The sequence below is a fragment of the Fundulus heteroclitus genome, unplaced genomic scaffold (genome assembly GCF_011125445.2).
Source record: "Fundulus heteroclitus isolate FHET01 unplaced genomic scaffold, MU-UCD_Fhet_4.1 scaffold_133, whole genome shotgun sequence".
NCBI lineage: Eukaryota > Metazoa > Chordata > Actinopteri > Cyprinodontiformes > Fundulidae > Fundulus > Fundulus heteroclitus.
Window position 1 is genome coordinate 102,259 of NW_023396545.1, and position 20,031 is coordinate 122,289.

General features: G+C 41.0%; 1 protein-coding gene across 1 annotated transcript; it reads right to left on the minus strand.

The window, feature by feature from the left end:
• Positions 1-3,047: 3,047 nt before the first annotated feature.
• Positions 3,048-18,579, minus strand: cop1 (COP1 E3 ubiquitin ligase). The gene is made up of 20 exons (XM_012882824.3): positions 17,740-18,579; positions 17,568-17,627; positions 15,674-15,771; positions 15,273-15,337; positions 15,053-15,172; positions 12,135-12,203; positions 11,453-11,512; positions 11,285-11,364; positions 11,089-11,146; positions 10,857-10,971; positions 9,182-9,317; positions 8,859-9,002; positions 8,028-8,136; positions 7,829-7,910; positions 7,308-7,424; positions 6,593-6,710; positions 5,559-5,683; positions 5,285-5,445; positions 5,102-5,146; positions 3,048-4,032 (listed from the first exon to the last, which is right to left on the minus strand). Exons 1-20 carry the CDS (start codon positions 18,045-18,047, stop codon positions 4,015-4,017), a joined length of 2,088 nt encoding a protein of 695 aa, XP_012738278.2. The 5' UTR covers positions 18,048-18,579; the 3' UTR covers positions 3,048-4,014.
• Positions 18,580-20,031: the final 1,452 nt, after the last annotated feature.

The window sequence follows — 20,031 nt, forward strand, 5'->3', positions numbered from 1 at the left end:
TGCCCCCCCTTAAAACATGGTAAATGGAAACAAAAACATGTTCTTTAAAGAATTTGAAAATATTCTTTAATGTCAAAATGAAAACAAATTTTTACAAACTATGTTACTTAATTAAAAATGTGCAAAATAAGCAATTACATAAATGTTCACTAGCTTTGAATTAACTCACCTTATTCACACTAATTGATGTCTCCCTTACTGAAATTAAAATTGCTTGAAATCAAAAGTTGTGTCAAGTGATTTTAGTATGAAACCACATTTGTCTGGGATGTCTGATTTCTTGTTCTTCAATAATCCTGCATCAACTATAACATAAAGACAAAAAAAACAAAAAAAAAACAACAACAACAACACTCCAAACAACTTAAAGAAAAGACCACTGACATGTAGAAGTCAGGTTGTGGCTCCAGAAGATCTGCAGCACACTGGACATCCCACAGAGTTTCGTTACATCTATGGCTATGAATGAAGCCATGGCACTTGTCTAAAGGCTGTCTGTCCTCACAAACAATCTCCACCTTGAAGCACGGTGTTGGCAGCATCATGCTCTAGGCATTCCTCTTAGTGGGAGGCTGTGGAAGACCTAAAATGTAGACGGGTAAGCATGAATGTTGAAATATATCAGCATTTCCAAAAGGGAAAATCAGATTCAGACTCTTAGAGAACTATGACTTTTTTCTTCTTCTTTTGCAGGGAGAGAACCACCACAAGAACAAAGGCTACACATAAATGGTTCAAAGGCAGCAAGGTGGATGTTCTGGAGTGGCCAAATTGAAACCCTTATCTCGATCCTATCGTGACTTTTCGGCTGTACCTGAAGAGAATTGTTAATGCCCAACCCAGAGCAACATGGCAGAGCGGGAGCAGTTTCACAAGGAGCGAGAAATAAAATGCTGACGGAGACATATGAATGTAGACTGGGTGTCGTGATAGCAGCCAATGGTGCATCTACTTAATACAGCTCTGAATCGGTCAGTATTCATAGAAACATTTTATATATCTTTAATATCGATAATTAATTGACATGACCTTTATAATCGATTACTTTCTTTTTGATATTAAAGAGTTTTTTTTGGGTGTTTTCTTTTTGTGCAAATACTTGTCCAATAAGTTTTATGTTGACCATGATTTCATGAGTATTTTCATAGCCATTGTACTTGTTTAATGTTTGTTGTATTATTATTAAGATCTTGTAAGTCAATCCATACACAGTGCAAAAATTACAACAAAGGGAAAATGGATAAAAATGAACAAAGCACATATAATAAAATATGCGATAGTATAATCCTATCTTTCTTTACACACACACACATATATATATATATATATATATATATATATATATATATATATATATATATATATATATATATAAATATAAAGAGTTGGAAGAAACATTCCCCTGTTTATTTATCTATAAGATTAATTATATGAAAGTAAAAGGAGTTTGTCTTGGCAAACAATTATGAAGAAGCTCTACAATTAATTCTTGTTTACTAAAACAAAGAGTGACCTGATTAAAGCTACTAACCTAGAAATGTATTTATTCCCAGAAGCACCCTCCTGTTTTTGGGTTAGAAAGCTGTTATCATATTGATTTTAAAGATGCAATTAAGGGGCAACTGAAGAGAAATTCAGAATCTAATCATCTGCTGTTTTCAAGCTACTGTCCAAGTTATGTGTGAAAGTGGCTCAGACAAACATCCAGCAGTTGGCAAAAAGATCAGCTTCCCAGCAGGGAAAGAAAGGCCCTGATCTGTGTGTGAAATGCCAGGGATTATTTCCCTGGGGGGAGCGCTGACTTCCCAGATTCTCACCTGGGAAGTCAGAGCCATAGCATCTGCAAATGAGTATCTTCCTAATTCCAGTCAACTCCCTTGTTAAGTTTCAACAATGTCTAATGTTTGCATTAGAGCTCCAGAGTACGCAATTCGAAATCCACACATTTACCCGCTTTGGTACCTTGTTTAGGTGGGGTGTAGGATGTGCAGAATGAATGCATGGCACACCTAACATTGCTTGGATCTCTACTTACCCAGCACAGATCATGTCCTGCAGATATTCAGTCTAATGCTCAAATTCCTGATACAGATGGCTGAAGTTGTGTTTTCTCTGGTCAACCAGGTTTATATTTGGCCAATTAGCGGTAGGGCTTTCAAGTGAAGTTGAATCTGTTCAGTGTAACGCTTTACTCAAGGAACAAATATCTAAACTGATTAAAATCGACATCCCTTTTATCCAGACATTCCTCCGCTGGCTCTGCAGAGTGGAAACATGCAGACATTCAAAATCACCGTATTTCACTTGGGACACAAGGTGCTCTGACCAGTCGATGGGTTTGATGTAAGGTCCATTTTTAATGATCAGCGTTATGGTCAGCTACAGTAGGTCAACTTCTATTTGGTGTCTGGAAAGACTTAAAACCCTGGGCCCTCAGATTACAGCTGTTCCTGTACCATTTCATTCATAAAGTCACACAATGCATATTACATCTAATGTGCTCAGAATAACTGCTTACAGACCAGGTCTGTCACCTGCTACATGGTAAATAATTCACTAGTAGGGTTAGGAGGGTAATAGAAAACAGCACACCCATCAGACGAGATGCAAGCTGCTGGTTCTGAGTAACCGAGTCTTTAATTAAAAGGTAATTCAAGAAAATAGCTGCGTGGGGTTCAATCGGGGAAGTCAGTCGGAAAATCAAATGTAAAACACAAAGCAGATCAGAGAATGGCCTTAATGTCAAAGGCTCAGTAAAAGAGCAGCTCTAGGCCATACTTTGACAATAACTCAGCAACAGAACTGGCACATATCTGCAGTCAAATAATTCAGCTTAAATAAACAACAGTAATGGTGATCAGTTTAATTCCCACTATGCACAGTGAGAATAGTAAGAGAGGTAAGAAAATCACTTGAGCTCATCATGAAAGAACTGGAAGTGTCTCCACAACTTCATTAAGGCCTTTTACATTCGACCCCTCATAAAGAGTCAAAATCATTCTTTAATCAAGTTGAAATAAAGGGAAAAAATGGAGGGGATAGCGACAGAGGTTGTTCTGAAATAATTTATTCAGTTATACAAATACAAAAACATCTCTCTCACTCAGTCGTCATAAAACAGGCAGGTCTCGGTGGTGCCTCTTCAATCCTCTCCATGCGTCTTAATGGATCTCCACACAACAAAAACTGACAGCAGTTCTCCTTAAATTACAGTGCCGCTCAGCACAGGTGACACGTTTGAAGCCTAAAGTACATGAAGAAAGTTTCCGTTGCTACTATAAAAGATCTAAAACCCGATTCTGCAAGGTTTTGATGTTTTATCAAGCAAGAAACAGCCCAAAGACAACAAATATTCCAGTTCCACGGAGCGCAGCGGCCTTTAACTAAGAAGACGCTCACTGTGATTTCAGACTAACGTGGATGAAATTCAAGTCATATTTATTAAAACAACTTTCTCCCAATTTGGCGGATTGAAAAGCTACAAGAAAGGGGAGAACCAGAGGGTAGACAAACAATGATGGGTGATAAAAGCTTTCAGTGAAGACATTTCTGCATGTCATTCTGTCTTGTGCTTTGGCCTTTAAAAGAGAAAACGCACCAAACGGTAAAAAAAAAAAGAAACTTGATAAAAAAAAATATAAACTTTGATTTGACCTAAAAGAAAGAGGTTTTACTGAAGCTAATATAATGCTGTAAAATAAAACAAAAAAGCCTTTCTTCAAAGTCTCCTTGGGCTTTGGGCCTCAATTTCAGTCCTTGTGTTGTTGCCAAAAACACCCGGAAAAACCCCCCCCGGCATCACCTGCTTTACTGACACTGGTCCCACGTGTGTCCCGCTGCCCACAAAAAAGAAACCAGACCACAAAATAAAACTAAAATAGGAGCAGTTCCGTTGGGTATTTTAGCTCTCTTGGTGCTCTGCGGGAAGCCTGAGATCTCCCTCCATCCGTCTGGTCCTCCGTCAGGCAGGAAAGCTGACCGTGGTTCTAAAGTCGGCACGAGACGCACAGCTTTTCAGACGAGCTCAAGCACCTATGAGATGAAATAAAGTACAGAATGACTGACTTTATTTAATACTTTAAAGCCAAAATGATCGAAATGCAACAAAGACAAAAAGCAAGGTAGTCATGTTTTTACAAATGACTGAAGGTTAAGAATACATCTAACAAAACATTCATTTCCACACACCAAACATCTAAAAAGATACGTCGCATGAAAAAAACCGGTCCAGTTCATCTCTAATCATATGTATTACACTAAACACATTAAATCAAATTTAAAAGAATACAATGCAAGCATGTATATCCATTAGATTCAAAGACAAGAGTCTAGTCTGATCTTAAATGCCAGAAAAGACACTAAAACGAGACACCCTACCGATGGCATGGAGCCTTTACTCTGCACCATTACCTCCTTCTGAACAAGCATGTGGCGACAGTGGACAGAGAAATGGTTCGGGTCGTTGACTTTGCTGTTATCCCTCATAATCAATAAAGATTATTACATTATTCGCTACACTAGATATCCATCTTTCCCCAAGCTGACAAAAATCTATTATTCGCAAACAGTTATTCAGCTGCTATCAGCACAGGTTTCCTTCGAGGCTGACACCCTGTCACCATGTGGGTCATCTTTTAATCCAATAAGCCTGGACTCATTATGACCACATCTAGTTTAAAGTCTGGACTGTTTGAACCTGGACCGGACAATTTCACTCTCAAAACAAACTCGTTGCCAGACACTTTTTTTTTTAAGTTGATACAATAAAAAAAAAAACTAATATTTTTACTTTTCCCAAAACTACTAGTAAAATCTCCTCCCATCTAAGAACTCATCCACCCGAGATAGACAGCATCACTCAGATTACAGTCCATGTCTGGTTTTTGCACTTGCAGTTGGGAATTATGGGTAAATAAATCAAAAGTGGTCGTCTTCAAAATAGTTAACTCCGAGTAACTGGCTGTGGGTATTTCAGAGATGGTTGAGATTCATCTTCGAAGCCGGATGCATGATAACACACTCTATCCATACTTCACTGAACTTCTCAAATTTTTCCCCGGATGTAAAATAGGCAGAACATGAAAATGTTTTGAACACAAACCTTGATTGTTCCTTGACTGTTTGCAGCAATAAGAACATTTGACTCCTGTAAAACAGAGAAAGTATTAGAGGAACCTGTTCAGATCGTTTAACCTTTTCACAGCCGGCCAAACAGATTAAACAGTGTACAAAGTTTCTAAAATCACTGCAACCAACAGACGCTTTGACGTAATCGGTCACTCACTCCGTCAGGCAGCGCCCTCCAGCAGACGGCGCTGACAAACTCGTTGGTGTCGTCTTCCTTCTTGTCCTTGTCCAGGACACTTTTGACCGTGTCAAACTTGAACGTTAACAGTGTCTTGGAAAGTCCTTTGTAGTACAGATACAAAGAGTTGTTTTCGCTGCCTAAGAGGAGAGGAACGGGAAAGAAAAAGAGTCATGGGTCGTTTTGGGCTGTGGAGAAATGTGGCGACATATTAACTTAAAGCAGATTGCTGAACTTCAGAGTCTGTGCTTACCACAGGCAACATAGTCTCCGTTGGACGCCAAGCCAACAAAGTTCTTCTCATTAATGTGACCCTTGAAGGAGCGCAGGCAGTGAGGTTTGTTGACGTTCCACAACTTCAGCTGACTGTCTGTCGACCTGCAGATAACATTTGTGGAAGTTTTTTTTTTTAAGAAACTAAAACGCTTCATGTAGCGTGTTTTTTTAAAAATACTGCGACTAGCTGAAACTCAACAGCTTCAGATTTCCGCTTTGTCTGGGCAGCGTGGATTGCCCAGACATCAAGGTGACAAAGCTCATGATAAAAATTCCCAACTTTTCCAGAGGTCTCAGGATGTAAGTACAGATTTAGGGACAGCGAGAAGGAGAGAAAGATGGATGGGTGGATGGAAGGATGATGGACAAATGGATGGAGGGCTGGATAAACAGGACAGCAAATTAACGTTTTATATATAAATGTTAATGTATGGTTGTTAACACACATCCCTATACAAATAAATTAAATCACTTCAGAAGTTCAAACAGATAGGTGACTGGATGGATAAACAGATCAATATATGGGCAGAGAGAGATGGACAGCTGAAAGGAAATATGACAGACAGACAGACAAAAAGATGGTTGATGTAGTGATGGCGAGAATGAAGGATGGATAAATCCTTTCAGAGATGGGACATGGGATAAAGTCTGGAGATGGCAGAATTTTCCTAACAGCGCAGGCCAGTGACTGAAAACACACCGTTTAAGGAACAAGCAGCTTTTCCTGTGTTTTCAGGCCGGGTTGATGTCATCAGTAAATAAAGCCGAATAGTGATCCATAAATATTTGCCAGCAAAAGCACCTTAATCGTGTCTAATTAAAAACTTACTATAAGCACAACTAGTCTAATGCGCCAATGGCGGTGGAAGAGCTACTGTGACATGAATTATCCGCGCAAACAACGTTTAGTATCAAACACCACGCACTGATGCCAAACATTTATTTTACACATAAAAAAAACAAAGGTTTAAAAAGACAAGAGATCTAAAAAGAATTAGAAAGGCAACTTACGCAGAAACTATCTCCTCTCCATTCACAAACTTGGCGTAGGACACCGCTTTCCTGTGGCCTTTGAACACCATGATTGGCTGCTTAGTGTTGCGTAGATCATAGTAGTGCACACAGTGATCTGTAGGGAGGGGAAAAAAAAAAAAAAAAAAAAAAAAAAAACACGGGCAGTGGAAGAAACGCATCCGTTAAGCAGTTTCCGTGTTATTCAGAAACCACAGCGGTATGAAGCCATAGAGACATGGGGCAACGCTCCTGTGGACTTGTGTTGTAACAAGAATCGTTTTTTTTGTTTTTTTTTTAATCAAAAGCTGTTTTTCTCAATTGACGGACTGCAACTCCTGCTTGTGTAAGGTCAAGGAAAGGTTTCCTCTTTCCTTTGGTTTAGTCGACCTCAGAGACGCACAGTTTCCATGCTGCTTGTTTTTCAACTTTGCTCTTCAGGGCTGGCGATAGGAAAGATCCATAACCGAATATTTGTTATGATTGCTGCTCTGCTTTGGGGCAGTTATAAATGTTTGTCTGGACCACCGGAGAGAGAGTGACCACAGCAGATACGGAGCTTTTTCACAGAGGAATTAATGCGGTGGGAGGTAGCGCCACAAAAATAATCCATCAAAATGGGAGCGAAACACGATTAGATCTGCCAGCACAGCACAAACATGTGAACCCAGGACAAACAACATCGGATCCAAAAACTGACACGTGATTGCCTTACCTGCGCAGCCGAAGGCCAGGTGATATCTGGAGGTCGGACTGAATTTCACGCAGCACACGTTAGCTTTAGCCTCGATGCTAGCCACGGAGTTGTCAAGATTGGTTGACCACAGCTTTACTGCAGAGGGAAAAAAACAAACTCATTACAAAACTTGGGTCAACACCGAGCTCAATGAAGCAGTTGTTTGGGACTGATTTTTCCTGGAAGCCCCAAATACCGGGTCCTCCACAAGAATGTGCCTGCAAGGTGTGCCGTTTTATTTCCACACGTCAGTAAAGCAGTAATGCTGTTGGTGATGTGCTTTAATCGTCAGCAACAGAAAACTCAACAACTCGGCAAACATTCACTGCATCTATTTGTTATCTGAAATGTTGATAATTGGTTAGTTCTGGACCCGGTGGTGGACCGGCGACCCGGCCAGGGCGCGCCCCGCCTCTCACCCAATGGCTGCCCCCCCCGGTCCACGCTCTGACAAGCAGGGACAGACAAAGGCCGGACGGGACATCAGGGTTGTCGTTTACCTTTGGCATCATCAGAACCGGAGGCTAAAAGCTTGGGGTCCATCAGATTGAAGTCAACACTCCAACACCGTTTTTCGTGCTCCTGAGAAAATAGAAAGCCTAAACTTCACAAGACTGACAAAAGCGACACCTATGATTGCAATAACGAGCAGAAACAAAGCCCACGGGCTAAAAAAAAGGGCCGGTGGGAGCGTCACACCTGGTAGACTTTGGACCGCTGGCCGGTGAACCCGTCCCACAGAATGACGGTGCCCTCATAGTCGCTGCTGGCCAGAAGGTTCTTGTGATAACTGCTCCAGCTGATACAGCTACAAGAAAGGAGAACATGGACGGTCAGTTGATTGCTGACATCTTTGGTACTAGAACCTGTCGTTTAGTTAGTTACAGAGAATTAGAACTACTTTGAGGTTTGCTTCTCACCAGTAGACACGACAGTTCACACTTAGGTTACGATACTGTTTAATTGTGATGTGATTGCTAAATATCGTTGTATATTATTGTTCTTGATTTAACTTGTGTATTCTCAGAGCAGTATTGGGGACAGACCAACACAAAGAATAGCACAATTGTGCAATAAAATAAACGAATAAATACATGGTGGTCAAACTTTTTGCAGATAATATCTGTCTGTTTGTATTCAGCCCGTTTTAGAATGAGTGTGGCACAACCTTAAACCTGCCAAGACATGGCTGGCCACATAAATGGATATAAAGAGGTGAGAAGCAGAGGAGAACCATTTGTCATCCACGTCACAAACCTAGCCTTTATGGAAGAGTCTAGATTAGAAAGCCATTGTTTAAAGCCTTAACTATTACCCATTTCACACTTTTTTTTCAAGAGCCATGTAGGGAAGCAGTAAACATGTGGTAGACAGGGACCCGAAAACTCACCGAGGTCTGTGGCTGCCAAGTGAGGAAAAAAGTTGAGGGGCACCGTCTATTTTTAACTCTCTCGTGGACTGAAAAGACTTTTACCGATCGAGTCGTGCACAACTTAAAACAGATTTGCATCCTGCTTCTTAGGGGCTCACCTGATTTTGGAATTACACGTCATTTCATTGACAGGGTAGTGGATGTCCACCGCATCCTGGATCACAGTTCCGTACTCAAAAACCTTGATCTTTTTGGTCACACCAGCGATGGCGAAGTAGTCACAGTCGCGGTCAAACTCAATACTGAAACACAGAGCAGGCAGTGAGCGACGGCAAAATTCAGCCGTACCAAATACTTCAGGAAAGTTGTCTTTGTGACATCAAATACTAATCTTTTAGCGGAATGACAACGGTGACTTGAGTCTTTAAGGGTTTCGTTACAAATACCCTAAAAAGTACAGCAAAGCTTTGGTTTTCCATACCTAGAGACAATACTGGAGCCGTTATAGAGGTCACTGGCGTAGGAGAGGGTGGCCAGCGGCCGCACAGTGTTGTAGCGGGTGAATTTAGACAAGCACTCCATAAAATCATCCAGCTGGTTCAAGTTGCGGCCCTCATCTAGACAAACAGCAGACACTCAGCTTTATGTTCTCTTACATTTATACATTGTACATTTATGTAAGAAGCAAAAATATTGATAAACATGGTAGATTTTCAAGATAAATATTTAATCTCATAACAGGGAAAAACTGATATTTGGCTTTTATATGATAATGTAATTAATTTCTGAAGTCATTTCATTTAAAGGTTTCAAATAATTATCTTCTGAATTAAAGTGATATTAAGGTTAATGATGACCCAGGCAGAGAATCTGTGGAGGAAGCTAAAGATTAGGGTGGTGGCGAGGAGGCCTTCCGACCTAAAAGTCTTGGAGCTCATCTCAAAAGATGGAAAAACAAAAAACAAAGAAAAACAGTAAAAGGTATGCAAAAAGCTTGGCACATTATAACAAGTGTTTGACTGTTGTAATGCTAAAAACGGCCCATCAACTAAAACAATGTAGGGCTGGGCTATATGGCTTATAAATAAAATCTCAGACTGTATTATACCGAATCCGATTAATATATTTTTTCCACCTTTTCATTTCACAAAAAGAAATAATTTTAAAAACTTGCTTTCATGTCAAGCATTTCGTCTGGGAGTTAACCTGGATTCAAAGTGCAACTAAATACAAGCTGTGAAACATGCTGGTAAAACAAGATGGCGGCCCTGCCGGTGTAAACAATGAAAACGCAACTAAATGTTCGCTGTTAGTGGGTTTACACGACGAGCTAAGAACAGGCTTCACTTCCCATGTGTAACTGCAAACTAACTTAAAAAAAATAAGTAAATGAGTAAATTTAAGTGCCTCGTATTATGGTAAAAAACAACAACAACCTCTTTACATTTTGTCAATGTTTTCATAAACATATATTTAGCATTGCACTATATGCTCCTCATGAAGCCCAATGAGTGCACTGGCAAAATAAAATCCCCATTTTCCAAAAATGTAGTCTGTAAATTGTAAATTCGAATGAATCGATTAAATCGATTTATCAACCAACCCTAAAGCAAAGTTGTAAAAAAAATTTTTTTTTATATTATTTTAACATATTAAGTAACCCAAAATATTGAACAAAAAAACGCTCAGCCCTACTTGCAGTGCCCTGGATGCTGGTTCGGAAAGCACAAACGCAGAACTCCAGTCCTGGCTTCTCTCCTCTGGCTGCTACTCCGTTTTAGAACCAATTTTAAACTTTAACTGCTGGACTTTTAAAGTTTTATGTGGTGTCACGCCACCCCTGTTTCACCTACATGGTATTTACACTTGTCAGAGCGCTCAGGTCAACCTCTAAACTTTGATGGCCATCTCCAGCGTTTGCTGTGGCTGAACAGGTTGTCACTTACTCCCATGACGGCAGACTCTCTCCACACTGTTAAATCAATGTTTAACACTCCTTTTTGACATTTGGTAATTCATAAAGTATTCATTTAGCCGTAGATGTGGCATGAAAGTGACAGTGGATGTGGTTTGTAGTTGTGTCTGTGATGACGCATTTCACAGCTAACTCCAAATATGGAACTCCTCAGCTGCAACAGGTTGACTTATCTAAGTACCTGTGATGCGTGACATTTTGTTGGAGAAGTAGCACTGCTCCAGATCCTCAAAATGAGCCGTTAGCCTCTTTCTTCTTGATGCCAGGGTGCTGTTATACCAAGTCTGTCGCTTCACCTAAACACCGAGAGTCCAGAAGTTACATCTAACTCAGGAGTAAATATGGAACGACAAAGAAAAAACGAGGCAACACCCACGGCTCAATGGTAATAATCATGAGTGTGCGCCACATACCTGGGTTGTTGCACCAAATCCTGGAGGTGTGTTGTAATCTGGAGGTTCGATTATACTACTATACAAAGAGAAAGAAAACACCCAAAAGCCCATCAATTCCATAATGAGATTTTTCTCATATAGGTGTTATCAGAACAAAACAACATTTAATTGTGAAATAATCATTGAGCCACCAGAATCCACCTATGAGCATTACCTGGGTGCCGGAGAAGGAGCCTCAACATTAGGCACAGTGCACTCTGCCTCCATCATCGGAGAGTAAAGCCCACTTATTTCCTGAATAAACAACAAGTCGTGATTAGATGATGGCCCCTAAAAACCAATAAGGGTGATTAATGATTGTAAATAAGCTCCGTTTACTGACCTCAACACGTTTAATGTCTTCTTCCAGGAAGTTCAGCTCTTTCTGAAGCTGATCTAGTTGCTGTTGAAGTCAAAACCACAAACATGTTTTGCTGTTTATATACGCATTCGTCTTTAAAGCAGCACCATGTGACTTTCAGCCACTAGGGGCACTACACCTATAACTTCCAGGTTTAGCTATCTTATCTTATCATTAAGGCCACAGGTAGCACTGCATGGCCAAAAATGCAGAGCCGAGGAAGAGGAGAAGGGGGCAGACGATAGGCGCCATCATCTGATTATGAAAGGCTGCAGGAACTTCAACACAGGAGAAGAGCTGACATGCAGGTCTGTGAACTATATTTACTGTATTTAGTAATAACAACCATGGCCAGGGCAAACTATGGCGTGAGGAGGAGAAAAGCAGAAGCATGTAAGGTCAGCTCTCGTGTTTAACGGGAGCTCAGACTGCTGTGCAGTGGCGCTCTAGGTCATGTGACCCAATCAGAGCCGGAGCCGACCCTCTCAAGAAACAGGCGGGTTTCTGAGAAGGCCAGCCTGCACTGAGCATCCATACGCACCGAGTGCTGTAAATTGACCTGAAAAATGATTCGCTAGATCGCAGATTAAGCTAATCCTTGGGTCAGACTTACACGGTTCTGCTTTAATACAAGTATATAGTGCATTTTACAGAGCAGCGGTACCTCTCTCTTGTTTCTCCTGGCTTCTTTAAGGAACTCCATGAGGATCTGTCTCTGAGCTGCTTGGGATTCCTAAAACAAGTGAAGACATCAAGCACAATCAAGCAGGAGTAGAAACGCATCTGTTGAAATATAAACGTGACCAATGATGAGAGGCCTATTGTGACTGGTTCAGATTTGAAATAATAATAATAATAATAATAATAATAATAAAACGACTGCCACGTTCTTGTCACTGAAACAGGCCTTTATGTGAATTATGCTTCACATAATAACAATCCCAACCAGACTGTCAGATAAATCAGAATCCTTATATGTGCTAAAAAAAAAGCCTATTTGTCACCCCTAGTTCCCATTTTGCGTGACAAATGCTGATGTGACCCAACGGAAGTCAGCAGGCTCCCCTGTGACTCCTGCTTCTCTTTCCTTCGCTCACAGATGGAGAAAACAACAGAGCGGACGTGGCAGTAGTCTTTCTGCACCAGGCTTAAGTGCCATTAATCAGCCTACGACCTTCTGATAAAAGCGCCGCGTCGAACATTACCCAGTGATGCATTCACATGATGCACAAACTCCAGACACTTGACGACACAGCTTAAATGATTGACATTTCATTGTACAGCCTAAACGTCATACCCAAACAAACGTAACGCCCCCAGAAGTGGCTGCCCACCAAGATCCCCCTGAGAAAAACAAACAAAACCACTTCTAAGCCACTAAGCTCTTCCTATTGCTGGCTGCTATTCTTGCAAAATAAAACGACACAGCTGCACCGCTGCTTCCGACTGATCGCTTTACTCCGTCTGCCCATAACTAATAAAAATAGATGGAGTGAACTTTATTGGTCCCAGAATCGGGAAATTCTAAGGCGGCAGCAGCATGGCACACAGCAATCCAGTCTAAAATCTACATGTCTATACAGTAGCATAGTGCTATCACAAATGTTTACATGTATTTGTACAAATGGAGCAAGGCTGACGAACAGAAACCAGCATTTCTGGTTGTGATAACGTGGCAGAAAGGATTTCCTGTACCTTCTGTTTGATCTGTTTTTTTTAAAAGCAGCCCCTGAAAGGCTTTAATCGTTTTACTCAATTTGATGCCGGCACTTTCACATGTCACTATTAGGAGTAGTAGCAAACTGCAGAAAAAGGAGAAGTCCTTCAGTTCTAGTAAAGTTGGGACAATCGGTATAAACTGTATTATTAAGACAACTTCTGGTCTTCAGTCTCAGACAAGATCCTATTATAAATAATCATTCGACTTGCTCTTGATCTTGAGTGCAGCCTGTGGAGCCATTTTGTGCAGCACATGAATGGTACATGCACCACAACATATTTTTTATTCATCAATGTTTTTTTTTTTTTTTTTTTTTGCTCTGGTTCTAATATCAAAGTAATTAGGACAAAAACCATCCAGCAACTTTTCATTCAAAAACAGACTTGGGCACGATGCTAAATACAGCAAAGGTTTTTAAAGTTCCCGTTTCTGTTGCCGGCCTCGTCTAGACCAGGGGTCAGCAGCTGAAAGTGGCTCTGAATAAAACTTTGGCATAAGATAAAGAACCTTTAACAAAGGCAGATTTTAGAAGTTTGTTTTTCGTGGGAAGATTGCACTGAACTTGCACAAGAAAATGACACCAAAGGTCCCAGCAACACATTGTTTCATCTAACCCTTTTTCTCTCCTTAGGTTGGAAACTCTGCGCGTTCTTTAAAACGGAATTTTCCACAAATATCAACATCCCATAGCTGAATATGCATCAGTCTTGCTTTTGCTGAAGTGTCTTTATTTAAAACCTAACAATAAAAACATGGCAATATAAAAAATGACAACCTTTCCCGACGCTTCTTAAAAACTACAAGCTGTCTTTTTGCAAATGCTCCTGTGACATGTGAGGCTCTGAGCGAGCTTCATCTGGCTGGAATAAGGGCCGAAAACGGCTCTTTGGGTTGTAAAGGTTGCACTCGCTGCTCCAGACCAACAACAGGGAAAACTCTGGGCCCAAAAAGTTAGAACACTATAGGCTACACGTTTGTCTTGTTAAGACAAACAACAGACCCTTTTTTAGACCTAACATTATTTGTTCATTTCTACTTTATTTCATTTAACTGTTGCATGTTTAGGTTATTGCTGAGCAGGTAAAAAAAAGGAATAATTCACAATAACATTCATTAAAGTTTTGAAATTTGGGGGAAAATAAAATGATGGCCCTTGAATAACTAAATACTTCAACTCGTAGATTTTGGCCCCCAGTGCAATAAGTTTGTACACCACCGTTCCAGATGACGAGTGGCTGAGCAGATGTGGTCATTTCTGTAACTATATAAGCAACAGTCTCCAAGTAACGTTCAAGGGTTAGTTTCTCTTCAAACGTACATGTTTCTCTCCTTCTCTTGACAGACCCCAACTGATCAAACTTATGACTGAAGAGAAACTGATCTTTTTCAGGCGTCTAAAAGCCTGCGTTTGGACTAAAGTTCGAGTCTTAGAAGGTTAAGAAAGTGTTTTTAAAGGTCTAGAGCAGTACTCTATTTTATACATGTTCATTATGAGTTAGTCAGAGGATCGGAGATCTGCATGTTTTAGACATTCCCCTGGTTTAACACCTGAATCAAAACAATGCTACTTTGAGGCTTTTTGACTTGATGACGTGATAAGCAGACTATTCACGCATTTTAATCAGCTGTGTGGGAGCTGGGAGTGTGGACACACCTGGTTTAGACCAAACAGAATAAAACCACAACAGATCCACTACGGTACCAATAGAAATGTCTATAGCAGATAAGCATGCCACATTGAGACCCGCTCTGGTGTTGGAGATTTCTAAGACTATGTGTAGCCAACAAACATTCCCCCACCATGATCGCCTGATATAACCCATTAATTTTTTTCGCGTCTTCTCTTTAAAGATGCTACTTACCGCCTCCAGCTGCTTCTTCTTTTGAACCAGCAGCTCCAACATCAGATTGACATTCGCAAGGTCCAGGTTTTCTTGATCAGGACTCAAAATATCCTGGAAGACCTGCCACCGCGGCCAGTTCTAAGGACCAGAGACGGTGATCAGTAAGAGGAAAGGCGAGAATGAAGCAAACCATCCAGGAAAGAAAACATAAAGCAGGTGTAAACAAAGCCGTACTCACAGGATGATCTAATTTTAGCCTTTTTTCCTCAGACCTTTGCTTCTGCTTAAGGATAAGTTCATTTACTGGACAAAGTGGGACAGAATGAAAAGAAATCAACAGGAAGTATTGAAAAGGTCATAATGTGAAATATCAATAATGCAGTATGGCACTGATTAGAATACATAACAGTTTATCTGGCTTTTTCACCATCTGCTTTGACTGTTTGTTTGTTTTTTTAGGTTTCAGGTTGTAACAACATAGCCTTAACTTAGTCGGGATAACATTTTTAACCTTCATGATATCTGATTAACTGTGCTGACTCGCCATTTTCTGTTGACATTTGACAAGCGTACACAAATACACAGTGAAGCTTATGGCATTTGCAAGAAATGACAACGGCTGTTACTCTAAATACCTACCAAGAAAGTTAGGGTACAGCTGATCCACATTATCAACAATATAGTTACACTTGGGGCATCTGTTGCTGTCCTCCAAGCTCTGGCGGATACATTTGAAACTGCAGGAAATAGGAAAAAAAAATAAATCCAAACAAACAGAAAGAGAAAGACAGTGATTAGCCATGGAGGGATGCTGCAGGTTCTAATTGTACTTATAATCACTGCTAAGCACCAAAAAAAGCGGATGAACTGGCCAACAAGTGTAACGATCATGGGGTGCATTTAATTTTCACCAACAAAATGACAGTAGCTACAAAACGCACAGAGGTGCTAACGCAGTCTGAACTTTAAAGTACAATGTTTTGAAAACCTGCACCAAAGAAAAATAAATGGCTAATCCAGCTTTGTTGTGTATTTGGGAGAGTGACATCACAACAGGCACGTGAATCAAGATAATCGACTGGTGTTAGTAAACCTTATGGTGAACAAGCAACTTTTGACAGATCTGGACCAAGACTCTGAAACAATAGAGTTACACCCGTGTGGAAAGAGCTTCAACGTTAGCTGAGCGAGCGACCGTTTGACCCGCCGTGACCCCAGAACCATAATGGACGCCGATGTTGGATGGCTGAAACACACTGCGGCACCACAATGATCATCTTCCAAAGGGCAACTTGTGCAAATCTGTTTGCATTCCTCCTCCGATCCGGCTGGTCTCGGTCCACACGTACAACTCAAAGATCAGAAGCGATTCTTCCTTAGCTTCCCCGGACAAGTCCTCCCTTTGTGACGGCTACTTTTTCCTCCTGGTGTTGTCTGCATTAGCAGACTATACAGGTAGGACTGCTGCCCCGCTGAGGACCATCCTTAGCAATACACGTAGATGCCGTGGTTCTGCACTGCAGGAAGCATTCTTAAGATGCTTTGGACAGACCACATGGTTTTTAACACAGCTGTGCTCAAAAATGGCAGCTGAAGATCTTGGATAATAAAAATAAACTTGAAATTCCAGTTTGGTCCTCTTTAAAAAAAACAGCTTCTATGAATTGTACTGCCGCCAGATTTCCCAGAAATCCAGGCAGCGCTCACCCATACGCCTCAAAACCCAGCCCATTTATCACAATATTAATGTGGATAGAACTTTTAGCTGGTTTATTTTTCACAAGCCAAACATCTTCACGCCACAAGCCAATAACACAGCCGAGCTGGCCATTCGGCTGGACTTTCACTGCCTTCCATACACCCTGGATATAGAGTTAAGCCAAAGTGGTGGTTAAGGAAATCACAACTGTGTGTTTTCCTGTTGTGCAGATGTTCGGCTGTTGCTGAAAAGAATACAAGTAAGCACATTTAAAAGACTAAGTGACTTAAAAACATGCAAATAGAAAAGCACATAGATTCACTAAAAAGAGCGCTCTGATCCGTTGCCTTTTGTGATGCTCCCAAAGATATTAGCTTTTATCTTAGCTATAGATAAACAGATGTAGAGGTTGAACCAACGCATCGGCCAGAGGTTGGACTCAGACAATTCCGCCTTGATTGTCGATATGTGGGTTAAAAAAATAAATAAAAAAATCCCATTTCCCTCCTTATTCGTTAAACGCACTCAAACCAATCACTGCCACTACTTTTAAGGCTATGCATTTGTTTTAGTTTTACATTTTTATTTCGTTCGTTGTGTTCAGACAAAACCATCATAGATGAAAACAAACATTATAACGTCCTGAGCAGAGAATAATAATCTCATGTTATCTGCCCCCCTTTAACCAACGCAATACATTAAATCTCAAATGTATTGTACTTTGGGTTTAGTAAAAGTTGCAGACAGATGTGAGCTCCGACCATTCACTCCCCCTGCCTGCCGTGGACAGCAGCTCTGAGCCTCTCTGGCATCAGCTCTGGCGTCAACACTTACCAAAAACTGTGTCCACACTTTGTCATGTGCGCCTCCTCTATCATTTCGAAGCAAATCGGACTGAAAAAACAAAAACAAACAAAAACAACGTTGGAAAGTTGTGTCAAAGTTCAGCTCTCAAACCTACTTTGAGTTGCCAGTCTCCAAACACAGGCTTTCATATTCAACTGACCACACAAAGTCGTTGCTTTTATCTTCGTAGGAGTTCAAGAGGCCGTTGTACAGGGGAGCCTGGTGGAGGGACTTCTTTCTGCTGCCCGACGCCGCCGACGGTCTGCCTGTTAGGGAAGCGAAGCTTCCTCCCTCGCTGGTTCCAGCCAGTGTCCGAGAGGGCACAACATTCCCGGCAGCGGGGCCATTACTCGTGACGGCGTTGCTTCCAGCGCCTCCAGTGCTGCTGTTGTTGTTGCTGCTGCTGCTGCTGGTACCAGGCACTGAACTTGCCCCACCACCGCTCTGCTGCGGCCGGTTACCAGACATCACTGCAAGGCCGTCTCCAATAAAACAAACCAACAAACAAACAAACAAAAAAACACACACAACGCTCCACCAAAACGCGATGCGTCGTTCTTCAAAGCATCCGGACAGCGCTCCTTTTCGGCTGCTTTAGCAGGTCTGCAAGCTAGCTGGCTTGCTTCTGTGCTAGCATCCTGGCATGAAAGCAACAGTGGCCGAACATGAAGCGACTCTCCGAGCCTTCCCCGCTGTCGCCTGGCTCTCGCTTCTCATTGACGACGCCTCGCACACTCACTGGGTTATAAAATACACGAATACTGGGACGGGCGTTAAAATAAGCACAACTGCGTTGTCCAGGAGATTACCCGGCTAGCCGCTGTTAGCAGCAGAAAGTGATCTCTACTCTTGAGCATTTTCTCAACAACCCGGAGAGGCGTTTGTGCATTTGGGTTTGCAACTACTGCCCCCTGGCGGTCAGGAAGTCTTCGCTCACTTTTCTCTCAGTAAAGTAATGAAGCGGATTTTTCTTCCCCCAGTTTGATGCGAGTTTTTTCCTTGAGAAAAGTAAAAGCAAAAGAAATGCTACTTTTTTGGGTTTTTTTTTTTGGTTGAGGAAGGTAGTTTACCTATAGATGTTAAGATAACAAGATTTCTCTCAAGGTTTGAAGCGGTACAGTTAGACCAGGGGACTGCAACCTGTGGCTCTGGAGCCGCAAGTGGCTCTTTGGACCTTCCACAGTGGCTCTTAATAACTTTGGCTACAAATTGGATTTTTAGTATGGTATTTAAATGTAATAATGATAATAAATGCAGGTTTCAGACGTTTTTTCTTTGAATAATTGCTTTTCATTTTCACAACAGAATGATGCTAAAAGTGCCAGTAATATTTAATTTTAAATCAATATTTTTTCATTATGTTGGAAACTATGATTTTTTTTTTACGTCATCAAAATAGACATAAAAGGATGTTTCTTTAACGATGACAACATATTTCCCACAGTTGATCCGTATCAAAAATTATAACTTGTCTTTTTTCAAAAGGTCAGGCAACATATGCGTATCTGAACAAGTTTAATTCAACTCGTCTGTAGGCAAGATGGCTTTTTGGACTGTAAAGCTTGTAGGTCCCTGAACTAGACAATATAGGGCCAATACTGGTCTCTGTTTGTGTCCAAATTTGTCTTGCATCAAGCCTATGTAGGCGATTTAATACAGTGAGTATAGAAACCGTGGGTAAACACGTGTAGAGACAGATGTTCTGCTGATTTCCTCCTTGTGTCGTATCAATTTCTAAGTTTTTAGCTGGTTAGATTTTAACTTTCTCACTAACGCCCCACCTCAAAATCAAGTAGGCTATGGCTGCTCTGTAGCAGAAGGGTTAAAGCTAACTGCAAGGATAAAGTGTTCATGTTTCCTTAGTTTTAAAGTGCATGCAATGCACACTGATATTAGCATGTATTCCTAATAGTTAATCACCAAGAACAACGTGTTGTGAATCTTGTTGGATTCTAAACTGGTAAGTGGAACAAGTTGGGTTTTATTCCCAGATCCATGTTCCAATTTCAGAGGTAAACGGGTTCTTGATTCACTGTTATCTGCTTCAGTTCAAACTTGGTCTTGTTTTTGGGAACGTTTTCGTTTCTGTTTGAAGCAAAGGCCATTTTTGTTCTAACAGCTCATCCTTTCGGTTGTTTTTGGATGTGTCTCATTATACTGCATTTAATTAGCTTTGGACTTATTCTGTAAATGGTTGAAATAAAACTTTTTTCAGCGGACCAACCAATGGAAACCCAAATAACATTAGTTGCCCTTTTATTACAGTTTGAGAACATTGGTGCTTAGTTTGGTGCAAAAAGCTTAGTTTATTTTTCGGTCCACATTTGTTATTTAAGCAGCACTTGATTCTGTAGCACTGATTTGTTTCAAATCCCCCGTAATGTGGACTGGTCCATACATGGCTTTTCTCGTGGCTATGTCAATCCAAGGGGGTCCTGATACCAATGAAAAA